The following is a 21330-nucleotide window of genomic DNA, read 5'->3' as shown; positions in this document are numbered from 1 at the left end:
TGGTTTTGAGGAGGCAGCCGCCACAATCAAGACCTTTCCTGGAAAGGTCCAACAGAATCATCCTAATAGCTCCCACTTTTCAAACACCTACTGCGGACCAGGCACTGGGCTAAGAGCTTTATGTTGCTATGTTTTGTCTAATCCTTTCAAGAGCTCTGCAAGAAAGGTTACTGATGAGGGAACTGATGCTCATAGAGGAGAGGGATGTTTTGCAGCAACTATTATGTAGTGGAGCTACTTTTTGAACTTGAGTCTGCTAACTCCACAGCCCCTGCCCTTGATCCTAAAGCAGTGGTTTTCAAGTTGCACTCCACGGAACCCTAAGGGTTCCCAGAGGTGCTTCATGGGCTGCTGTAGGATGGAGGGTGGTGGGGAAGGAAGTAGCACAGCAGGCTGGGCTCCAGGCCCTTCTCTTTCCTTCCCCCAGAGTGGCCTTACTTTGATGTGATTTATGTATTGCGCCTCCATGGAAGTTTAATTGGAAGAAAGGATTTCATGGTCAAAAATGTTTGAAAGCCACATCATGCTGCCTACCAAAATGAATGTGGTTTATCGACTGGGGTTTCTTGCAGGCATTTCAAGGAAACATAGTTCCCTTTGGCGGACTTGCCAAATGGTCTGGCTCGTGCTAAGCTCCCTGACCCTCTGTAATCTCAGGTCACCCCATCTCAGCTTCTAGCCCCCAGTCCACAGTGCCTGGAGGGCTGCCCGCTGTGTTGTCAGGACTGCCTCACAGACAGCAGGTCAAATGAGGTGACATCTGTGAATTGGGTGAATTCCTCAGGCAAGTTCACTGCCAGGCACGGCCTCTAAATCCTTTTCAAGAGACATATCTATATGGAATATGTGAAGAAGGCTTCGGATTGACTGGGCTTGGGATACAGTTTCAGCTGTTGTAAAACAATGCCCAACTGACAAGGTACTTAGACATGAGGGAGGTTTATTCTTCTCTCACATGTAATAGTGTGAGCATAAGTAGGCAGGGGTTGATGTAGTGTCTCTATGGTGTTAGGGAGCCAGAGAAACAGTGGACAGAGGAAAAGTCACTGCCTTTGAGACTGACCTGGTTTCAGAGAGTTATGTGGGCCTCGGTTTCCCCACTTATAAAATGGGACTAATTTTAGCACTCATCTCCCAGGGTTGTCACGCACAACCGTCGCAGATCTGCAAAGGCCAACTTCCCTTCTCTTTCCTCCCATTTTCCCAAGCACCTCACAGCCCCGCCCCCAACCCCTGAGGGCTTCATTCTTGGCTCGGCCCAGGAGTGACCCCAGCTCCAAGTTGTCCCCTCCTCTCTAAGCTGCAGTTTGGCTTCACCCATCACCATGGAGCCTCCCTAGGCTGGGGCTTGGAATAGACACCGCTCCCGGCTTCACTGTCCTGGGGATAATCAGAGTCACCCCGTGCCAGGAGAGGTGGTCTGTTGGGGCCTGTTGGGGACCTGTGGCCAATTCTGCATGGCGCTGCCCCCTGAGGCAGTCCTTCCCCTGGCAGGCCAGCTGCACCTGGCACTTTTGAGGCCAGAAGCAGAGCCTCAGCCTTGCCCACCTGGCCTGAGCAGGGGACCCATAGGTACGGAGGCCCGTGCTTACCCGGGGATCTGCTGACACATTGGAGAGAGTGTGTGCCTGGGAGTTCGAGGCAGCAACTCTTTTAGTTTCTGACTCTCCTTGAGAGAGAGTCCAAGACTTTTTGTTAGTTAAGAGGTGCCGTTGGAGGGCTCCTTGGGAACTCAAAGAATGAGACAGGTCTGTCCCAGGGTCCCCCAACAGCACACAGCCTGGCTCCGCAGCGGAGCGGCACCGGCTGGGGTGGTGGACCTTTTGTCCTTCATGGACCAAGGGCTCAGAGCAATGGGCTAAACGTCCCCAGTCACCCCACCCTTTGCCTCTTAGATGAGGCAGCAAGAGACGTGTTAACGTCTGTTTGGGCTTCACAACTGCAGAGCGTGGCTTCTGTGCAGGGACTGTCATTTCCAGCGCTTGGAGGTTTGGTGAACGCTCTGACCAGGCGAGTCCCAGGAATCAGGTGATGGAAACAGGACCCCTTTCCAAGCCTCCAAGCAGCAGTTTGAAACATAGGCCTCCTCTCAGGTTCCTAGGTGGGAGCTGTACTAACTCCCACTGTACCTGACAGTACCTGTTCCCCATAAGCTGCTGTCCTGCTTTGTTTGGTAATACCATCCCATCCTGGTCACTAGAATGCATGGTGGTAGCAATAAAACAAAGGATGAGAAGGCTTTCAACAAACTATGTTTTGAATGGTCCTGCTCTGAAACTATGAATGGTCATTCATTTATTATCATTTAAACACCATAGGTAAAAGCTGACCTTACCCGTGGGGAAGTTATGGTCTTACAGGAAAGGCAACTGTGGAGATAACAAATCTAAAAGTCAAGTCAAGGGAATTTCCTGGCAGTCCAGTGGTTAGGTCTCTGCGCTTTCACTGCCGAGGGCCTGGGTTCAATCCCTGGTTGGGGAATTAAGATCCCACAAGCTGCACAGTGCAGCCAAAAAAAAAAAAAAAAAAAGTCAAGTCAGTCATCACAAGTGTACAACACAGTGAGAGGGAGAAGCCTGAGGCACAATGAGAGTGTAATGGGGGCATCAGGAAGGTGCTCCTGAAGAAGTGACCACTGAGCTGAGGTCTGAAGGACAGAGAAGAGTCAGCTTCTGAACTGAATGAGAAAGAGGTTTGGAGATACAGGAAGTACCAAGGTCCTGAGACAGACAAGCGCTTGGTGATTTCAGGAATTGAGAGAAGCCCAACAGGGCTGGAGCATGGAGAGCAAGGGGGAAGGTAGAGGTGATGGGCTGGGGCCAGACTACTATGCATCAGGAAGAATTCATGTTTGCGTATAACAGAGTGCTGAATCCGAGGACTTAACAAGCATCCCTCCAGGGACCTAGGTTCTAACTCTCCACTCCACTAGCCTTAGGATGTGGCTCTTGTCCTTATGCTCACAAGATGGCTGTTGAAGCTGCAGTCATCACATCTGCATTCCAGGCAGGAATAAGGAGAAGGACAAAGGCAAGAGGGACAAGCAGTCAAATTTGCTTGCTACAAAATCAATGTGCTATTAATAAAAAAGCGGGGTAATGAATATTGGGTAAGCAGTGTCTAGAGTTTGCCCCACAGAGCCTTGTAGGTCATGGTGAGGAGCGTGGCCTTCAATCTGAGTACAGCTGGGAAGCCGCAGAATGTTCTAAACATGGCGGTGACGTGGAAGGGGAGACATTCAGTGTCGCCCCACTTGAGGCGGAGCAACACACACCTGTGTATCAGCCTCCTAGAGCTGCCGTAACAAAATATCACAAACTTGGTGGCTTAAAACAATAGAAAGTTATTGTCTCACAGTTTTGGAGGCCAGAAGTCTGAATCAAGGTGTCAGCAAGGCCACGCTCACTCTGAAGGCTAGGGAAGATTCCTTCCTTGACTATTCCTAGTTTCTGGTGGCCCCTGGCAATCCTTGGTGTTTCATGGTTTGTAAACTGCATCACTCCAATCTCTGCCTCTATTGTCACATGGCCTTCTTCCCTGTGTCCCCTCTGTCTCTGTATCTAAATCTCCCTCTCCTTTCTTTTACTAGGCCACCTGTAGTTGGATTTAGGGCCCACCCTAATCCAGTATGACCTCATCTTAATTACACTTGCAAAGACTCTCTTTCCATATGAGGTCACATTCAAGGTAGGGGGGGTTAGGACTTGAACATAGCTTTATGCAGGACACAGTTAAACCTTCTGTGCGTTCAAAAGGACTAGAGTGCCACCTAGACGCTACTTTGCTCTGTTGGTCACTCATGTCCCCCTCCCCGACTGGTCATAGTAAGACAGCCTAGGAATTAGAGAGGCAGGTTTACTTCCAAAATTTTGACTGTGCCAGGCACCGGTCCCTCTTTCTTCTCCTATAAAAGGGCAAAAGGAAGGTTCCGGACTCCCAGAACAGGCCTCGCCTCACCTTGGCAAACACTACTCAGGCATCAAGGATTCAGGGACCTTGAGCCATGGGTACAGAGGTGATCTTGACTGTCCCTATGTGTCAGGGGCTCAGAGTTGGGGGTTGGGGGTGGCGGTGGAGGTAGACATTTAAATGATGGGCTGAATAGCATATAAACTTGGTTTCCTTTCTTCAGGCAAAATTTTAGGCTGACGGATGCCCTTTAATAAACCACTCCTTTGTTGGAGCTAGCGGAGAGAAGAGTTGAGCTGTAGCCATGGCTGTGGCAAGTGGTTGCAGCTGAACCTAAACTGGCTTCAGCGCTGGAGTCCTGCAGACTGTCAGATGCACAGTGTTGGTCAGGGCCCCCTGTTGTTTTTGCTTTGAGGTGGAATAAAAACCGCTCACCATGTGACTCCCAGAAGCAGGCTGGGGGCCTTCAGACTCCTCTTGGGCACCTTTGTTCACATGTCTTTGCATGTGAGTTTGTGTGCAAGGGGCTTTGTTTCTTGGCCGGTGATTTTTTTTTTTTTAATTGAAGTACAGTTGATTTACAATGTTGTGTTAATTTCTGCTGTGCAGCAAAGTGATTCAGTTATACATATATGTACATTCTTTTTTATATTCTTTTCCATTATGGTTTATCTCAGGATATTGAATAGAGTTTCCTGTGCTATACAGCAGGACCTTGTTGTTTATCCATTCTATATATAATAGTTTGTATCTGCTAATCACAAACTCTCAGTGCATCCCTCCCACACCTCCCCTCCCCCTTGGCAACCACAAGTCTGTGCTCTATGTCTGTGCGTCTGTTTCTGTTTTGTAGACAGGTTCATTTGTGTCATATTTTAGATTCCATATATTAGTGATATCATATGGTATTTGTCTTTCTCTTTTTTAAAATATATTTATTTATTTTTGGCTGCGTTGGGTCTTCACTGCTGCACGCTGGTTTTCTCTAGTTGCGACGAGCGGGGACTACTCTTCGTTGCGGTGCGCGGGCTTCTCACTGCGGTGGCTTCCCTTGTTGCAGAGCACAGACTCTAGGTGCACAGGCTTCAGTAGATGTGGCTCGCAGGCTTTGTTGCTCCATGTCATGTGGGATCTTCCCGGACCAGGGCTCGAACCTGTGTCCCCTGCATTGGCAGGCAGATTTTTAACCACAGTGCCACCAGGGAAGCCCTGTCTTTCTCTTTCTGACTTACTTCACTTGGTATGATAATCTTTAGTTGTATCCATGTTGCTGCAAATGGCATTATTTCATGCTTTTTTATGGCTGAGTAGTATTCCATTGTATATATGTACCACATCTTTATCCATTCATCTGTAGATGGACATTTAGGTTGTTTCCATGTCTTGGCTATTGTGAATAGTGCTGCTATGAACATAAGGGTGCGTGTATCTTTTTGAAGTATAGTTTCATCTGGAAATATGCCCAGGAATGGGATTGCTGGATCATTTGGTAATTCTGTTTTTAGTTTTCTAAGGGACCTCCATACTGTTTTCCATAGTGGTGGCAGGTAATTTTTTTGGTTGGTTTTTTTTTTTTTTTGGTCAAGGTGGGGACCCCAGCAGAGATGGATGGAGATAGGAGAGATGGAGACCCAGGGAGAAAAGACGTGGTATCTGGTCTCTTGCGGGGTGGGGGAGAAGCTGAAGGTGAAGGGGCTGCTTTCCCGAGGGAAGCTGTGAGCTCAGGGCATAAGCACGGCTGCCCCGGTGCCCACGGGCAAGCTGGGGGGCAGCAGTTCCTCCTCTGGGCATCTTCTGGGACCCCAGGGTAAATGACTGTGACAGCAATGGGAGGCAGCATCCTTGGCATGGGCACCCCAGAGGTGGTGGCATCAGGGTGACCCCCTCAGGTGGCTTCATGAGTAAAATCAGAAAGCCAGCAAGCATGGGCCCATGTGACTCTCACAAACTGTACCCATGAGTCAGCCCTTGAGGACTCCTGTGGACGGTGGAGGTCCTCACTGGGCAAGTTGGGGGAGAAGATCAATAAGAAGGTGGTGTTTAAGCTGTGCATTGAAGAAGTAGGAATCTGCCAGGGGGAGAAAGCAAGGTCATTCTAGGCAGGAGGACCAGCGTGTGCAAAGGCATGAGTGACCACTGGTGGCCTCAGACTGTCGGGGAGTCAGTCTGGTGAGTAGGTGCACAGGATGCACAGGCGAAGGAGAGAGGGAGAGAGAAGTGAAGCTAGAGAGAAGGTGGGGCTGGTTCACGGTGAGACCTCGTATGTGAGGCTGCCGTTTGGATTTTGTCTCGAGGGCAGTGGGAGCCCCCATGGCTTGTGAGCAGAGGGCTGTGGCCTCGAATGTGTTTTAGATTTGTTTAGATTTGTTTGACGTCCGTGCTAAGGATGGGTGGAGGGGCCGGCAGTCTAGAGACTGGAGGGGAGGAACCAGGCAGTGGCAGTGGGAAATCTACCCCCAACCCCATGTTTCTCCTGCTCATCTTCCCCCAGCCCTGCCCCAATCCCAGGTCCCCAGAGTGTGTCACTTGTCAGAAGAGCAGAGTCTTGTCTCTGGGTGGGTGGAGCGAGCAGGCATCCCTCGGCCCTGCTCGTGCTGGGCCCAGGGCAAGGGCTGGCTGGGCAGCTGGCGGCTTGGCAGGGAGAACATGGTCAGCTCTGCTGTGTCTGCGGCCACTGCTGCCCGACAGCCTGATTAATGACCCGCGACGCCCAGGGCTCCGCACGAGCCAGCGGCTCCATTTCTGTGGCAGCGGCCGAGTGGACCTGCCGGCTCGGCCTCTTCTCCTCCTACGGCTGGTGGCTGGTGCTCCCGGACGGGCTGAAATGCTTTGACATTGCCGCCTCCCTGGGCTCTTCCACGCTTTCTGCTGCCCATGTCCAGCCTCCTTTAAATCCTGTCCCTAAATACTCCTGTACAGGAGAGGCTTTACAGAGTTAACCCCCAGCCCTCTGGGTTCTGGCTTGTTCTTTTATTTTGTCCCCATCAGGCACATAGTAAAGCTGAAAAATATGTCTTTGGGCTTCCCTGGTGGCGCAGTGGTTGAGAGTCCGCCTGCCAATGCAGGGGACACGGGTTCGTGCCCCGGTCCGGGAAGATCCCACATGCCGCGGAGTGGCTGGGCCTGTGAGCCATGGCCGCTGAGCCTGCGCGTCCGGAGCCTGTGCTCCGCAACGGGAGAGGCCACAGCAGTGAGGGGCCCACATACTTCAAAAAAAAAAAAAAAAAAAAAATGTCTTGAAGGCATCGTTGCTGCTTCTCTCCCGTCTCTCACCCCTTTAGTGACTAATATGGGCCCCGTCTTATCTCTCTGCTGGAGGGTCTGTGTCTGTGTCTTCTGTTTGTATAAGTCCCACCTGCTCCATCAGACTAGCAGTGCCCCAAGATCAAGGGTGTGCCTTCATCTTTAGACTGGTGGCTTCTGAATCCAGTTTTTTCTTCTCCCCTAAACTGGGTACTCCCCAGGGAAGGGGGCTATGTCTCCCCCTCAGTCTGGGAGCTCCCTGAAGACAAGGGCTCTGTTTGGGGCTGCCTTGCCTGATGCTCCCTCACCTCCCAAGTTGATCTGTGCCTTGGGTGTGCTCTGCGGGGGACTCAGGGGCTGTAGGAAAAGCCTCCTGGCCTGTCTTGGGGATGGCAGGGTGGAGCACGGCTACAGCAGGTATGGATTTAGCTGGAGCCAGAGCTGTTGGGGGCATGGCTAGGGAGCAGGTACTGAGCTCTCCGGGGCCAAAGGGCTCCCAGGCCTAAACCAGCTCTGGGCCACGGTCTGGCCCCCTGGGAGGGCCATGAATTCTTGTATCCAGACTCTGTGGTTCTTGGCATCCTGATTCCTCATGCCTCCTGTGGGCTCTGTCTTGGATAACGACAGGAGGACAACCACAGCTACTATGTGTCCCGTCTCTATGGTCCCAGCGAGCCCCGCAGCCGGGAGTTGTGGGTGGACGTGGCCAAGGCCAACCAGAGCCAAGTGAAAGTTCACCGAATCCTCTCCAACACCCACCGGCAGGCTTCGGTGAGTGCCCCAGTCCCCGGCAGCGCTGCCCTGGGCTGGGAGGCTGGGGGCCAGCCCACCACACCTGGTCAGTGGGCTTGGCTTGTGGCCTGAGGTCTGTGGTCTGGGAAGTGCCTTCCAGGGGACCCTGGGGGGCTTTGCCAGAGTTGGAGTGCCCTCCTGTGGTACTGCCCTGGACACGCCTGTGCCCCCCCACCCCCCAATCCCATCCAGATAAGCATGGGGCAGTGTGGATGCCCAGCCCTCTGGCCTGCAGGTTGGCCCATGCTGACTCTCTCCCATCCCCTGCAGAGAGTGGTCTTGTCCTTTGATTTCCCTTTCTACGGGCATCCTCTGCGGCAGATCACCATAGCAACCGGAGGTAAGGCCTTGTCTGTGGGACTGGGAGAGGGTGTGGAGATTTCAGCCAGAACTTGGGGCCTATCTGGGAAGGTTCCCTGGAGACAGGGTTTTTACAGATGGATTGGGGAGGGTCCCACATGTGGCTCTCTTGGGACCCCACTCTCAGGAGAGAGGTCATCAGTGTTTCAGCCCAGCTTCCTCACATCAACTGACTTGCTTGTGTGTGTGTGTATGTCTGTGTGTGTGTGTTTTTCTCTCCCTCTGGGTCTGTGCAGGCCACTGTGGGCAGTCCCTTGGCCCCTGTGCTTCTGGGTCTGTAAATGAGAGGGAGGAGACTTCACTGAGAGCCTGCTTCTTGGGACCAGGCTTCCAGTTGATATGAGGAGCCTGTCTTTGATTCCTGTGCACTGTCCAAGGGACAGAGAGAGGTGGGAGGGGCAGAGAGAACCTTCTGGTCTGGGGCCCTTTAGCTCCATACATGCCAGACCCATGCCCACTACGTGAGGCTGGTGGACAGAGGTCCAAGACTCACTTCCAGCCCCGTCTACACTGCTCTTTCCTGCACGAGGAAGCAACCCCTCTGGGCCATCTCTGATGGTTTGTCTACACTTCTTCCCACCCCAGGCTTCATCTTCATGGGTGATGTGATCCATCGGATGCTCACGGCTACTCAGTATGTGGCTCCTCTGATGGCCAACTTCAACCCTGGCCGCTCCGACAACTCCACAGTTGCTTACTTTGACAATGGTGAGATCAGAGCTCAGAGTTTAAGTCACCCAGCTCCAGGGCTCCCTTGGCCCAGCCCCTTTAGAGGAGCCCAAGTCCCAGAGAGGGCAAGGGACTTGCCCACACTCACACAGCAAGACAGCCACCCTACCTTTCTGTGTTCATTTTCCTCACCTGTAAGATGCGGACAAAAATGCCTGCTACCTGATGAGATAATGAAATGAAAGAGCTTGGGTCTTAGTAGAGGTGAAATAAATATCAGAGACCTTTACTGTTTCTTATTCTCACCAGGTTGTCCCTTGAATGCCTACCTTCCACCCCGGGAGAACAGATGTTTCCCCTATTTCTCCTCCTTTTCATCTCAAGGGGTCAGGATAGGCAAGAAGGAAGGGGCGTGCTTGGGGTTGGAGATGGTCAATCATGTACCTGGTTGGGGGTGGGGAAGCTGCAGAAGGGTTTTCTGGTTCCTCTTCAGCTTGGAAGTCAGGCTGTTTGTGGGCTGCCCAGCTCCTGCCTCCTGCCCCGTCATCCCTAAGGAAGCCCAGCTGTGGCCCATCCACGTTGGCCACCGTTGCCGCAGGGCCCTGCACCCCTCGCTGCCTCCCTGTCCAGCCAGGTCTCTGCTCTCCTCACCAGGGACAGTCTTTGTTGTTCAGTGGGACCACGTCTACCTCCAGGACCGGGAGGACAGGGGCAGCTTCACCTTCCAGGCAGCTCTGCACCAAGATGGCCGCATTGTGTTCAGCTACAAAGAGGTGAGTGGGCCCAGCTGCAGAGACGGCCTTGCTTTCATTCGGCAATTATCTGTCGAGATCCTCCAATGTGCCAGACATAGGGTGGGGTGCCGGGGATACAGCAGTTAATAAGATGGCTGACGGCCCTACCTGTGTGGAGCTGAGAGTCTGGCTGGAGGGATAGATGTTAATTGAGGGGACAAGTATAGAATTGCCACTGTGACAAGTGCTCCTAAATGGAGATGCCAGGAAAGCCTTTCACGGGGCTCTTTACCTGGACAGGGGTCAGGGAAGGCTCTCCCGAGGAAAAGAATTGAAATCTGCAGAATGCGTAGGAGCTAAGGAAGCAAAGAAATGAAGTGTGCTCCAGGAGCCAGAAAACACATGCAAAGGCTCTGTGGCAGGACAGAGCATGGCCGGTACAAAGCTCTGCAAGAAGGCAGCCTGGCCGGAGGGGAGAGAGTGAGGGCAAGGAGCGGGGTGCAGGGGGACAACCGGATTTGCCTTTGAAAAGGACTCTCTGGTTCCAGAGTGGAGAGTCGAGGGCTGGGGCTGAGAGGGGATGCTGGGAGATGATGTGGGAGAGAGGTGATGCCAGCTTGGGGTAGGGAGGGGGCGATGGAGAGACCTGGATGGATTTGAGAGCCAGTGAGCAAGCTAATTAACAGGGCTGGAGATGTATTAGACGGAGAGGAGGAGGGAAATGAAGTGGGGTGCGAACTGAGGGTGACTCCCAGGTCTCCGGCCTGCATGGAGGTACCATTCACAAAGAGGGAGAAAAGAAAAAGGAAATGTGTTTGGAGATAGTGTGGGGAAGACTTGGAATTTGGATGGGGCCCCACTGGGTGTGAGATGTCTGCGTCCTCCAAGAGGCAAGGCCCAGCAGGCAGATGATGGGTCTGGAGCTCGGAGGGGAAGTCTAGGCTGGCCCAAGAGCGTTTGTGGGGTAGACAGAGCCTCTTCTTCCTGCTGCAGATCCCTATGCCCGTCCTGGAAATCAGCTCGTCCCAGCACCCCGTCAAAGCAGGCCTGTCAGATGCCTTCATGATTCTCAATCCATCCCCGGACGTACCAGGTGAGTCCCCAGGGATCCACAGAGATCCCTGGATGGGGCTGGACTCAGCTCAGATTGAGCCAGGCAGGCAGGGGCAGTGGCAGTGGCAGGGAGTGGAAGGGTGGTGGAGAGTTGAGTGGGAACTGAGGGGAGAAAAGGAGCAGGATGAGTTCCGGCTTTTCTTCCTTCAAGCAGAGGAACCGGTTTTTCCAATAAAATCTCCAGGGAGAGGCACTGCTCTGGCAGCAGAGGGGGAAGTGAGCCAGGGCCCTTCCACTCAGCACACCCTCTATTTAGAAAATCTCCAAAGACACCAAATTCGGGTTTATGAGTCCTCCCAGAACACAACCATAATTGCTTCCCCACCCCCAGATGATAGAAGGAGCCTCCCAGGGGGTTTCAGGAGACAGGAAAATTAGGTTTCTCTCCTGTCCCTGATCCCATCTTCCAATTCCCCTTCCGGAGGCAACCAGGGCTACCAGGGTATTTCTAGGGCTACAAGCCTTCAGGTAAGTATACGTGCGTATATTTAACACCAGTGATGTCATATGATGTCCTCTGTTCTGCTCCTGAACAAAGTATATCTGGCCCCACATTCTGTATCAGCACACGTCTCATTCTTCCTAATGGCTGTGTGATGGCCCGTTGTATGGATGTACCTTAATTGAACCAGTCCCCTGTGCATAGACTTGTCAGTTGTTTCAATCTTTCACTACAACAAATAATACTGCAGGGACTATTCTTGCAAATAGGTGCTTTTATGCCCTTGTGTGAGTATTTCCATAAGATTAATTCCCACCACTTCACTTGCCCCTCCACTGTCCCCGCCCTGAACTCCCAGTGCTCTAGCGAGTGGCTCAGACCCTGCTCCGTTGCTGCAGTCAGCATCTGCTCTGATTGGTCAACGCCTGTACCGAGTTGGTTACTAAACAGTTTCAGTATTACCCTGATTGTATTAGTTAGCTACCACTGCATAACAAATTATGCCAAAACTTAGAGGCTTAAAACAACAAACTCATTATCTCAGGGTTTCTGTGGATCAGGAAGCAAAGCATGACTTAACTGGGTCCTTTGGTTCAGAGTCTTTCACGGGCTGTTCTCAAGGTGTTTCCCAGGGTTACCTCAGTGACTGCTGGGGGGAGATCCATTTTTAAGAGCTTTCATGTGGTTGTGGCAAGATTCAGTGTCCCCCCTCAGTTCCTGCCACGTGGACCTCCACATAGGACAGCTCACAACGTGGCAGCTGGCTTCCATCAGAGCAGGCAAGGAAAACAGCGGAAGAGTGTGAGCAAGATGGAAGCCAGAGTCTTTTTGTAACCTCATCTTAGAAGTGTGGTCCTATCGCTTTTGCCACATTCTGCTGGTTGGAAGCAAGTCACTAGGTCCAGCCCACACCCAGGATAGGATTATACAGGGTGTGAACACCAGGAGGCAGGGATCATTGGGGGCCATTTTATTTTATTTATTTATTTATTTATTTATTTTATTTTTAAAAATGATTTATTTATTTATTTTTGGCTGTGTTGGGTCTTTGTTGCTGCACGCGAGCTTTCTCTAGCTGTGGTGAGCCGGGGCTACTCTTTGTTGTGGTGCGTGGGCTTCTCATCGTGGTGGCTTCTCTTCTTGTGGAGCACGGGCTCTAGGCGCCTGGGCTTCAGTAGTTGTGGCTCACGGGCTCTAGAGTGCAGGCTCAGTAGTTGTGGTGCACAGGCTTAGTTGCTCTGTGGCATGTGGGATCTTCCCGGACCAGGGCTCGAACCCGTGTCTCCTGCATTGGCAGGCGGATTCTTAACCACTGCGCCACCAGGGAAGCCCTGGGGGCCATTTTAGAGGCTGCTTACCACACGATTACAATCCCATCCCTAGACACCGAGCTTTACAGTATCTTATTGGATCATCCTCGCAACATTGTAAATGAAGTCTGTACATTTGTTTCTTTCTAAATGAGGACACAGAGGCTAAGAGAGGTGGCATGACTTGCTTTCACACAGCTATGAAAGGTAGAACTGAAACCCAAATCTTCTGTTTTTTAAAGCCTGGGGTCCACTATTGAGACTTTGTAAATCTGACCCACTCCCATTCCACCCAGAGGGGTGACTCCTTTCCTCCTCAGTTCCCCAAACACCCACACACACCCAGGCTCTGCACACACCCAGGCTGCTTTGCAGGAAGGGCCATTCTTGGTGTCCATGCCACCCCCCTCCCCATGCATTACTGCATCATCGGGGCGGGGTCTGTGCCTCCCTCACAGCTCACAGGGCTCTCTCTGTGCCCAGTGGGAGAGTCTCAGGAAATCTGTGTTGGATCCAGCTGTTGAATGAGGGTGGATTAGAGGAAGTCAGATCCCCCAGGAGTGTGTACATCTGAGGCTCCTCTGTGATTCTGGAATGAAAGGCTGTTTTAGAGCAAGCCAGGGAGATGTGAGGAGGTGGGGTAACGAGGGGCGGGGGAGGAAGCAGAGCCCACCTGAAATAACAGGAGGGCAGCTGCGCCTGTCCCGTGAGACCAGAAGGAGACGCAAGGGCTCTGTTGTGGGAGCCGCTGGATTCGGTGACTCCAGCTGCTGTTCTCGGAGGTGCTGGATCCACCCGCCAAGCGAAACCCACGCCTGACTGCCAAACTCTGCCCAGCGGCTCCCGGCCTCCAGTCTCCCTGCCCTCTGTCCCCCAGTCCTTCTTGTCACTGCCAGACAGATCTGGTCACGTCATCCTCTGGCTCCTTGTTGCCCAAAGCATCAATTCAAAAAGTCCTTTGATTCTGGGCACAGCCCACTTTTTTTTTTTTTTTCTTTCAGTTTTATTGAGATGTAATTGACATACAGCACTGTGTTACTTTCAGGTGTCCAGCATAATAATCTGACTTACATACGTCACGAAATGATTACAATAAGCTTGGTGAACATCCACCACCTCATACAGATGCAAAATTAAAGACAAAGAAAAAAATAGATCTTTTCCTTCGTGATGAAAACTCTTAGGATTTACTCTCTTAACAACTTCCGTATGTAACAGACAACAGTGTCCATTATATTTCTCATGTATGTTATGGTCACAGCCCACCTTTATAGCTCATCTCCAGACCCTCCTGTCACCCACCACTCTGTCCGGGCAGCACTGGTCTGCATGCCCTGGGTTCCCCAAACATGCCAAGGGCTATCTGCATCTTTCTTTTTTCTTTTCTTTTCTTTTTTTTTTTTTTTTTTTCCGGTACGGACCCAGCTGCTCTGCGGCATGTGGGATCCTCCCGGACCGGGACACGAACCCATGTCCCTGGCACTGGCAGGCGGACTCTCAACCACTGCACCACCAGGGAAGCCCTATCTGCATCTTTCTGATGCAGTTCCTCGTATGAAATGCCCCCCGCCTGAAGTCCTTTTACCACTTGGCAAATCCTCCTCATTCACTGGTCCAGCTCAGATGTTGCCTCCTCCATGCAGCAGAATTCACGGCTTCCTCCTCCATCCCCCTGGCACTTTGTTAAAAGTGTCATGACACTGTCCGGCTCATCCATCTTCTCCCCAACTGGCTGTGAGCTCCTTGGGGGCTGGCCGTGGCCCCAGCACTTAGCCCAGTGCCTGCAGCAGGGCAGGTGCTCAAAAAATGAGTAGCAGCTCGAGAGTGAGTGCTGACGGGAATGGGTGGAGCAGAGACCCCTGCCCTGTGGTGACACTAAGTGAGAACAGGACCTGACATCTGAGTTTGGGGGGTGAGGGCTTTGATAATCGCATCTCTTTTTGTCAGATATTTTTTAGCTTGGGGGTGCAGGCAGGGACTTTAGAAGGAACATAGAGGTACGGGTGGAGCATATCACGTGCATGCATTTTTCTGGGGCAGTATCCATGGCCTTCACTGGGTTTTAAAATGGGCTACAACCTCTGCTTTTCGGAGTGACGGCTTTTATGTGGCTGAGAGATCAGATTCCTCTGGGTCTGATATGCAACCCAGCAAGCAGGGAATTCGTTTGAATTTGGTTGAGCTGCAAATAACGATAAATCCCAAAAAACCATGATAGAAGTTCAGGTAGAGGCCTCTGGTCTGCAGACCCTATCACCGGGATATTCACCTCGAATATTCCCGTTGTCCCAACCCACCTGTCCTACAGAATGAGTGATGTCACCGCCCTTGTACCCAAGCTCGGTTCCTCCCTGCCTGGGGCCCTGTGAGGAGCGGCGTTTACTCCCCACTATTCAAGAATCCCCCGGTCCCTGAACCCTGTCTGCGGGACCCTCTCCTCCCCCCAGGCTCCAAACACTTTCCTCCCACCCCTGTCTGAGGGTGGAGGGAATTCTGCACAGTCTCATTCCTGGGGTTGAGGGAAGAAAATGCTGAAAACAACCAGAGTTTCTCTTACCATTACTTCCTTGCAGAAACTGCTCTGCAGGCTTTGACGCAGAGAAAAGATTCAGATTAGCAGCGTCGGTTTGCAGAAGCATGCGAAACACAGAGGGTGGCTGATGCACTCTTTATTTGACTGGAGGGGCCCCCAGAAGTCAATATAATTTCCTCTCTTCATTTGTTTAAGAAACCCTTTCTTTCATGGACAGTATAAAAGCAACTTTAGGGTAGCCAGCGTCAAAACTGACAGAGATTCTGAGTTAATGGAATTGTATTAATTCATTAATGAATTGTAGCCCGCCCCTTGGCTGACCCCAGAATGGCCTTGGACGGCCTGAACACTTGGGCCTTCTCCTTTACCAGAACTTTCCTTCCCTTTCAAAAGCAGGCTTGAGAAATGTGGCAGAGGCCTGTGCTGTACCTTGGTGCTGGGCAGCTGGGTGGGGCAGGGGGAGGCCCCAGAACTGGCTGCAGAGGAATGAGAAGGAGAAGCCACGTGGGGGTGGGGGGTGTCATCACCAGGCCTGGCCCAGCTTGTCTTCTCCCTGCTCCTGATAAGGGATCCTTTACACTGCTCTTCACTGCAGCTTTTTATCCACCTTGGGGCCCTCCCCCTCCCCCCCCCCACCCCGTTTTTCACTTTTCTTTTTTTTTTTCTTTTCTGTTTTTCCCGCTACCGTTTCTCACCTCCTCTCCTCCCTCTGCCCTTTTCTACGTTGCATCTGTGCTGAGGAGGTCTCTCCTCCCTCCCCTCCTGGGCTGAAAGCTCCTTGGGGTACAGGACCCTCATTGTGTTTATCTCTGGGGTCCCCTGATGGGGCTCAATTCATGATTATTAAAAGAATAACCACATGAGCAAAGGAAGATGTGAATGAGCAAATGAAAACTGTTTCCTGAGCCACCATCTTAGATTTTTTCATATCGTAACCACTGTTTTGGAGGGGAGTTTGTGGCTGGACCTGTCAGTCTGATTTCTTCTGACCAAACCAACCCTCTCCCTGCTGGTTTCTGGTGTGGAAACAGAACAGGACATGCCAACCTCGCTTTTGAGCCATGAACATCTCTTGATTGCATGACAGGGCTTTCCATGTCTGGACCTTAGTGTTTCTGAATCTTTGATGAATAGAAGCAGAGATAAAACAGAAACGTCTCAAACTGCCAGAAATGTGGCGCTGGGGCGGCCACCGTCTTGGTTCCGGCAGGGATGTGATGGTCAGGCAGATGGACATCATCGTCCTTGGGCAAGCCCCAGATGTTGGCGAGATAATCCAAAAGCAAATAACACAGGCGGGGATATTAAGGGATCTGTTTATCAAGAAATAAAAGTATTGCCAAACCAGACACTTAAAAAAGTACAAGTTGGCAGTTGAAGTGAGCAACTATTTTTCTTTAATAAATTTATTTATCTATTTATTTATTTTTGGCTGCCTTGGGTCTTCGTTGCTGCATGCGGGCTTTCTCTTTAGCGGTAGCGAGCAGGGGCTACTCTCCGTTGCGGTGCGCAGGCTTCTCACTGTGGTGGCTTCTCTTGCAGAGCACAGGCTCTAGGCGTGCAGGCTTCAGTAGTTGTGGCACGTGGGCTCAGTAGTTGTGGCACACAGGCTCTAGAGCACAGGCTCAGTAGTTGTGGCGCACGGGCTTAGTTGCTCTGTGGCAGGTGGGATCTTCCCGGCCCAGGGCTTGAACCCATGTCCCCTGCATTGGCAGGCAGATTCTTAACCACTACACCACCAGGGAAGCCCATGAGCAACTATTTTTAATCAGAGTTATGTTTCTGCCCGCCCACCCTCCTCCCACTTCCTACCACACACATCTCCCCCACCCTTGCTGGTAGGGCTGTGTTGCTTTTTGGAGGATATCTGATCATCACTGGCTGTACCCTCACTTGAGGCACGTCCCCCCACCTCTGATCCCCAGTAGGCTGGTGGGGAGACCCACTCCTAGATTCTGGTGTGGGGTTTGCTGGGAGCCCCGCCTTTCCCAGCTGCTGTTCGTGTGTCTCTATCCGTGAATTCGACTCCCTTGACAAGCCCGTGTCTCTATCATGCCCCAACCCTGACCCCCTTTGTCCTCCTATTTCACCTGCCTTCTGACCGAGGGCAGGCTCTCCCCTGTATCCTTGCAGGTGGAGAAATCCTGAAAGCCAATTCTCCTCCTCCTTTGAGCTCTAACTTCGGGAGGGTCTGGCTTTTTGTGGCCCGTGGGCGGCTGCCCTTTTGAGAAAGGCCGTAATCTGTGGTGGGCTGAGGAGGAAGGGTATTCTTCCTTTGTGCTGCGGGCTGAAGTTATACTAAGTTGCTGGGGTTTTCCTGACTATTTGTAAGCCATTCATTCATTCATTCACAGTCATCTCCTGAGACCCTGTTCTGTGCAGGGCCTGGTGCAAGGGGCTGGGGGACAGAGACATAGAACTTGTAGGCTCAGCTCCTGGGGGGCTCATAGCCTTGGGGGAGGTGGCCAGCAAAGTAAATGTTTGTGAAACAGGTGACACTGGACAGTGCACAGGAGGCTGTGGAGCTCAGAGGAGGGGCCACTAACTGCACCCAAGGGTGGGGGATGTCTTCAAGGGGGGCCTGTCATTTGAACTCAGCCTGGAAAGACGAGGCAGATTAAGAAAGAAACGTTTACGCAGAGTCTAGACCCCATGGCCTCAGGCACCTCGGAAGACCTGAAGTTTCACCTTTATTTTTTATCCTATTCCATTTCAGTGTTAAAAGGGGTAATTCTTTAGGAGAGATGGCTTCTGGGGGTAGTGGGTGGGATGGAGCTGTGAAAGGCTGCCTGGAACTTCCCCATCCTCCACCTAATGTCTCACATCCTGCAGGCTCACCCAAAGCCCAGTCCACCTTCGCAGAGCAGTTGGTGTCACACAGGGAGGGCCCTGCAGCACATATGGGCCTTTGGTGAATTGAAAATTGGTGCCTCTTCTGGGCAGCTGAATTATGGAAAAGTGCCCTTCCTCACCCCAATCTCCTTCAGACCCACCCCTGCTTGGCAAAGGGCCTTTCTTGTATTAGAAAAAAATCTGTGTGTGTGTGTGTGCGCGCGTGCACACCCGTGAGTGGGTAGTGCTCACATTTCAAGGTGGACTGCAGAGGTGGACTGCAGATTCCTGTTTAGTTCCGGGGTAGCACTGTGGCCACCAGCGCCGGAGCAGTTTCCTTTTCATTACACAGAATGTTTCAAGGATATTTTGTGGTCGCGGATGCTTCAGGGGCTGAGGTGTCTCCAGGCTCTGCAGCAGGACAGTGGGGTGTGGTGCGAAGAGAGCACGTTTTGGGTCAGACCACCTGGGGTTCAATCCTGGGTTAAGTAGGAGGGAACGGTTCCAAAATTGAGGATAAATAAATGACAGAAACGTAGCTGAGGTGTTCTTTTGAGCAGTGGATGCTCCCCTAGATTCTTCATTCAGGATGGGCCACCCAGCAGTTGCACAGGACACCCTCCTTTTCATGGATGCCCCCACTGAGTTTTGCTACCACCTCGGGAAACTTTTCTCCAAATCACCTTCAGCTGAGTGAGAAACTTAGCCCACCTACTCTGGGCTTCTAGTGACAAAAACCCAACTGAAACTAGCTTAAGTGAAAAGGAGTGCACTGGGGATACTAAAGTAGCCCAGAGAACCAAAGGAAGAGCCAACAACTGGGAAGATAGGACCAGGGCAGGTCCGGGGACTCCAGAGCCTGGAATGCTGCCAGTTTCTCTCCACGAGGTGGCTTCATCCTCTGGCTTTCCCCTTGAGACTGGAACCATGGCCATTCATGGACGCCGAGCTTGCATCTTCTTAGCAGTATTACTGGAGAGCAAAGGGCCTTCTAGTTATAGTTTAAAAGTCCCAGGGAAGGTCTCTGATTGGTCTGACTTCATCAGATGCCCAGCCCTGGACCAATCACTGTGTGGCCAGGGAGGCAGGGTCATGAAAGAAGATGCAGCACAGACCACATGTAGGAAGGGGCTGGGGGCAGTTCCTTCTGTTTCCAGAAGGAAGAAGGGGTGCTGGGCAGACCGAATACTAAGTGGCCTTTTCCCCTCATGGGAAAACTCATTCACGCAGCTCAGCGGCTGACGGCCTGCCTTTGGGAGCTGAAGGAAACCAACCCCAAGTCACGGTTCTTAGGTGGGCATGGGGGTTTGGTGGGAAATATCAGAGCATCTCAGACTGCCATTTTAGGAGAAGTCATTTCATCTACAATTCCAGCTTTTTCCTCCCAAGGGTGTTGGGGCAGGTGTTAATGTCTTTCCACTTCACAGACAAAAAACCGAGGCCCTAAGGTTACCCTGCTTGTCAGGAGCAGAACTCGACTCAGAACTCAGGGCTCTTGACTCTGAGGTCCTGTAGGAAGTTTCTTCAGGGACCGAGTCAGGACATAAGCCTGGCTCCAGGCCCTGAAACTTGCTCTCCCCTCCATCAAGGAAGGGAGACGTTCTCCAAGGTCAGCCTGTCCATCTGCAGACATTTGCAGAGTGCTCACTGTGGGTCACGTTCGGGACCAGGTGATCATAGTCGAATGGTCCCCACCCTCGAAATCAACCCTAATGACCACACAACGTAAGTGCAGTGAGAGGAGGGCACAGGGCAGAGGGGGTGATAAGAGGCAGCTGGTCTAGAGTGGCCGCTCAGAGGAAGTGGCCCTGAGCTGGATCTGGAAGGGTGAGCTGGAGAAGAAGAGAAAGGGTGGAAGAGCATTATGGATCAAGGGAACAGCAGCTGTGAAGACACAGAGGCATGGGAAAGCATGGACCCCCTGTGTCCTGACCCCGGGAACAGCCGGGCCTCCGCGTTATTAACCTGCTTATAACACAAAGCTCTCCCCTCAAGGCCAACTCCTGTTCTCCTGTCTCCCCACAGTTTCAACACCATTATCCCAGGATGATGGGTTTACTTCCTGCCCTCAGTGGCTGCATACTAACTCCCGGTTCCACTCACTACAACCTCTTACCCACCTGTCAGGCTGCAGGTCCAGGCCCTGAAGCCCTCTGGCCTTGAGCTGCTCCTGACGACAGGCTCTGCCTATGTTTCAGAATCTCGGCGCAGGACCATCTTCGAATACCACCGTGTGGAGCTGGACCCCAGCAAGGTCACCAGCACATCTGCTGTGGAGTTCACCCCATTACCAAGTAATTAGGGGTTGTTCCCTACTGATGAGGGGGTGGGGAGGCATTCCACCATCCTGGAAAGATCTTTGGAGTCAGACTGTGTTCCATCCCAGGCCCACCACTGTCCCCTGTCTGGGTACCACCACCTAACTTCTCTGGGTCTCCATTTCTCATTGGTAACATGGGCCTAACACCACCTCTCTCCCAGGGCTACAGTAAGAGTTAGAACTACAGTAGGTAGAGTTGAGGATGTAAATGAAAGCTCAGACATTAACTGGCACATCCCAGGCCCAGGGCGTGGCTTGTGCTTGATACATGACAGCTATTGTTATTAACACATAATTGAAACCCAGGAAGGAGGTACCTCTGAGAACTTAGACTGAGCTCCCAGAAAAGATAATCCAGGAACTGAATGGGTGCATAAGTTTATCATTGTATTTTCCTTAGAGGAGGCATGATGCTTCCATCCACAGGCAGGAGGCAGTAGAGGAATTTAGCCAGTAGCCCTCCAAGATCCAGGGGGCCTGGTCCTGTCCCTCTTCTGTACCCCACTCACCTGCCATTGAAGGCATGCCATGGCTGGGGCCCCAGCTGCTGCTGTGGACCCCGCAGGATCGGGGTTGGGTGTCTTCAGGATGTGGTCAGGGCAGCTGGGGAGAGTGAGGGAAGGACAGCACTCTCTCGTTCTAGTTTTAAAGAAAGTTTTCATCTCTTCTCCTGTTTCGTGGTACCTCCCAGCTTCCCTCTGAAGCCACGGCCTTCTCCCTGCCTTCTGGGGCACTTCTTGCCTCTCTTTCCCCCTCTTCCACTTCCCTGGAGGTTCTGGGAGCAGGGGGTGAAGCAAGAAGAGGAGGAGGAAGGGTCTTCTCGAAGGCTAGGCCATGTCCCAGCAGGTGTTCTCCCCTGGAAAAGAGGACGGTCCCTGACACCTAGTCACAGGACAAGGACACCTGCGGTTCCAGCCCCGCCCCCACCCTAGTGACCCTCCCCCTAGGCAGGGCTTCCTCAAGGACTGGTGAGAACAAACTCAGGAATGAATAAACTGCATTTGGGAACAAGGACATCCAAGGGCAGGGCTAACTGCTGGGGCGGAAGAAGTGAAACATCCTGGGAACGCGTT

General features: G+C 52.2%; 1 protein-coding gene across 1 annotated transcript in view; it reads left to right on the top strand.

The window, feature by feature from the left end:
• The window catches only part of PLXDC1 (plexin domain containing 1), a gene marked incomplete at both ends in the record, with an annotated part of 62586 nt that overhangs the window by 20310 nt on the left and 20946 nt on the right, over nt 1–21330 (top strand). Inside the window, 6 exons of the mRNA XM_079725012.1 lie at nt 7780–7923; nt 8215–8284; nt 8890–9012; nt 9628–9746; nt 10701–10800; nt 20136–20231. Of these exons, the coding sequence (XP_079581138.1) occupies nt 7780–7923; nt 8215–8284; nt 8890–9012; nt 9628–9746; nt 10701–10800; nt 20136–20231 (652 nt within the window). The remainder of the gene's footprint in view (nt 1–7779; nt 7924–8214; nt 8285–8889; nt 9013–9627; nt 9747–10700; nt 10801–20135; nt 20232–21330) is intronic.

Source organism: Hyperoodon ampullatus, assembly GCF_949752795.1.
Source record: "Hyperoodon ampullatus genome assembly, chromosome: 19".
NCBI classification, from domain to species: Eukaryota; Metazoa; Chordata; class Mammalia; order Artiodactyla; family Ziphiidae; genus Hyperoodon; species Hyperoodon ampullatus.
Note: the sequence above shows the minus strand (reverse complement) of the source record. Positions and strands in the feature narration are given on the sequence as shown.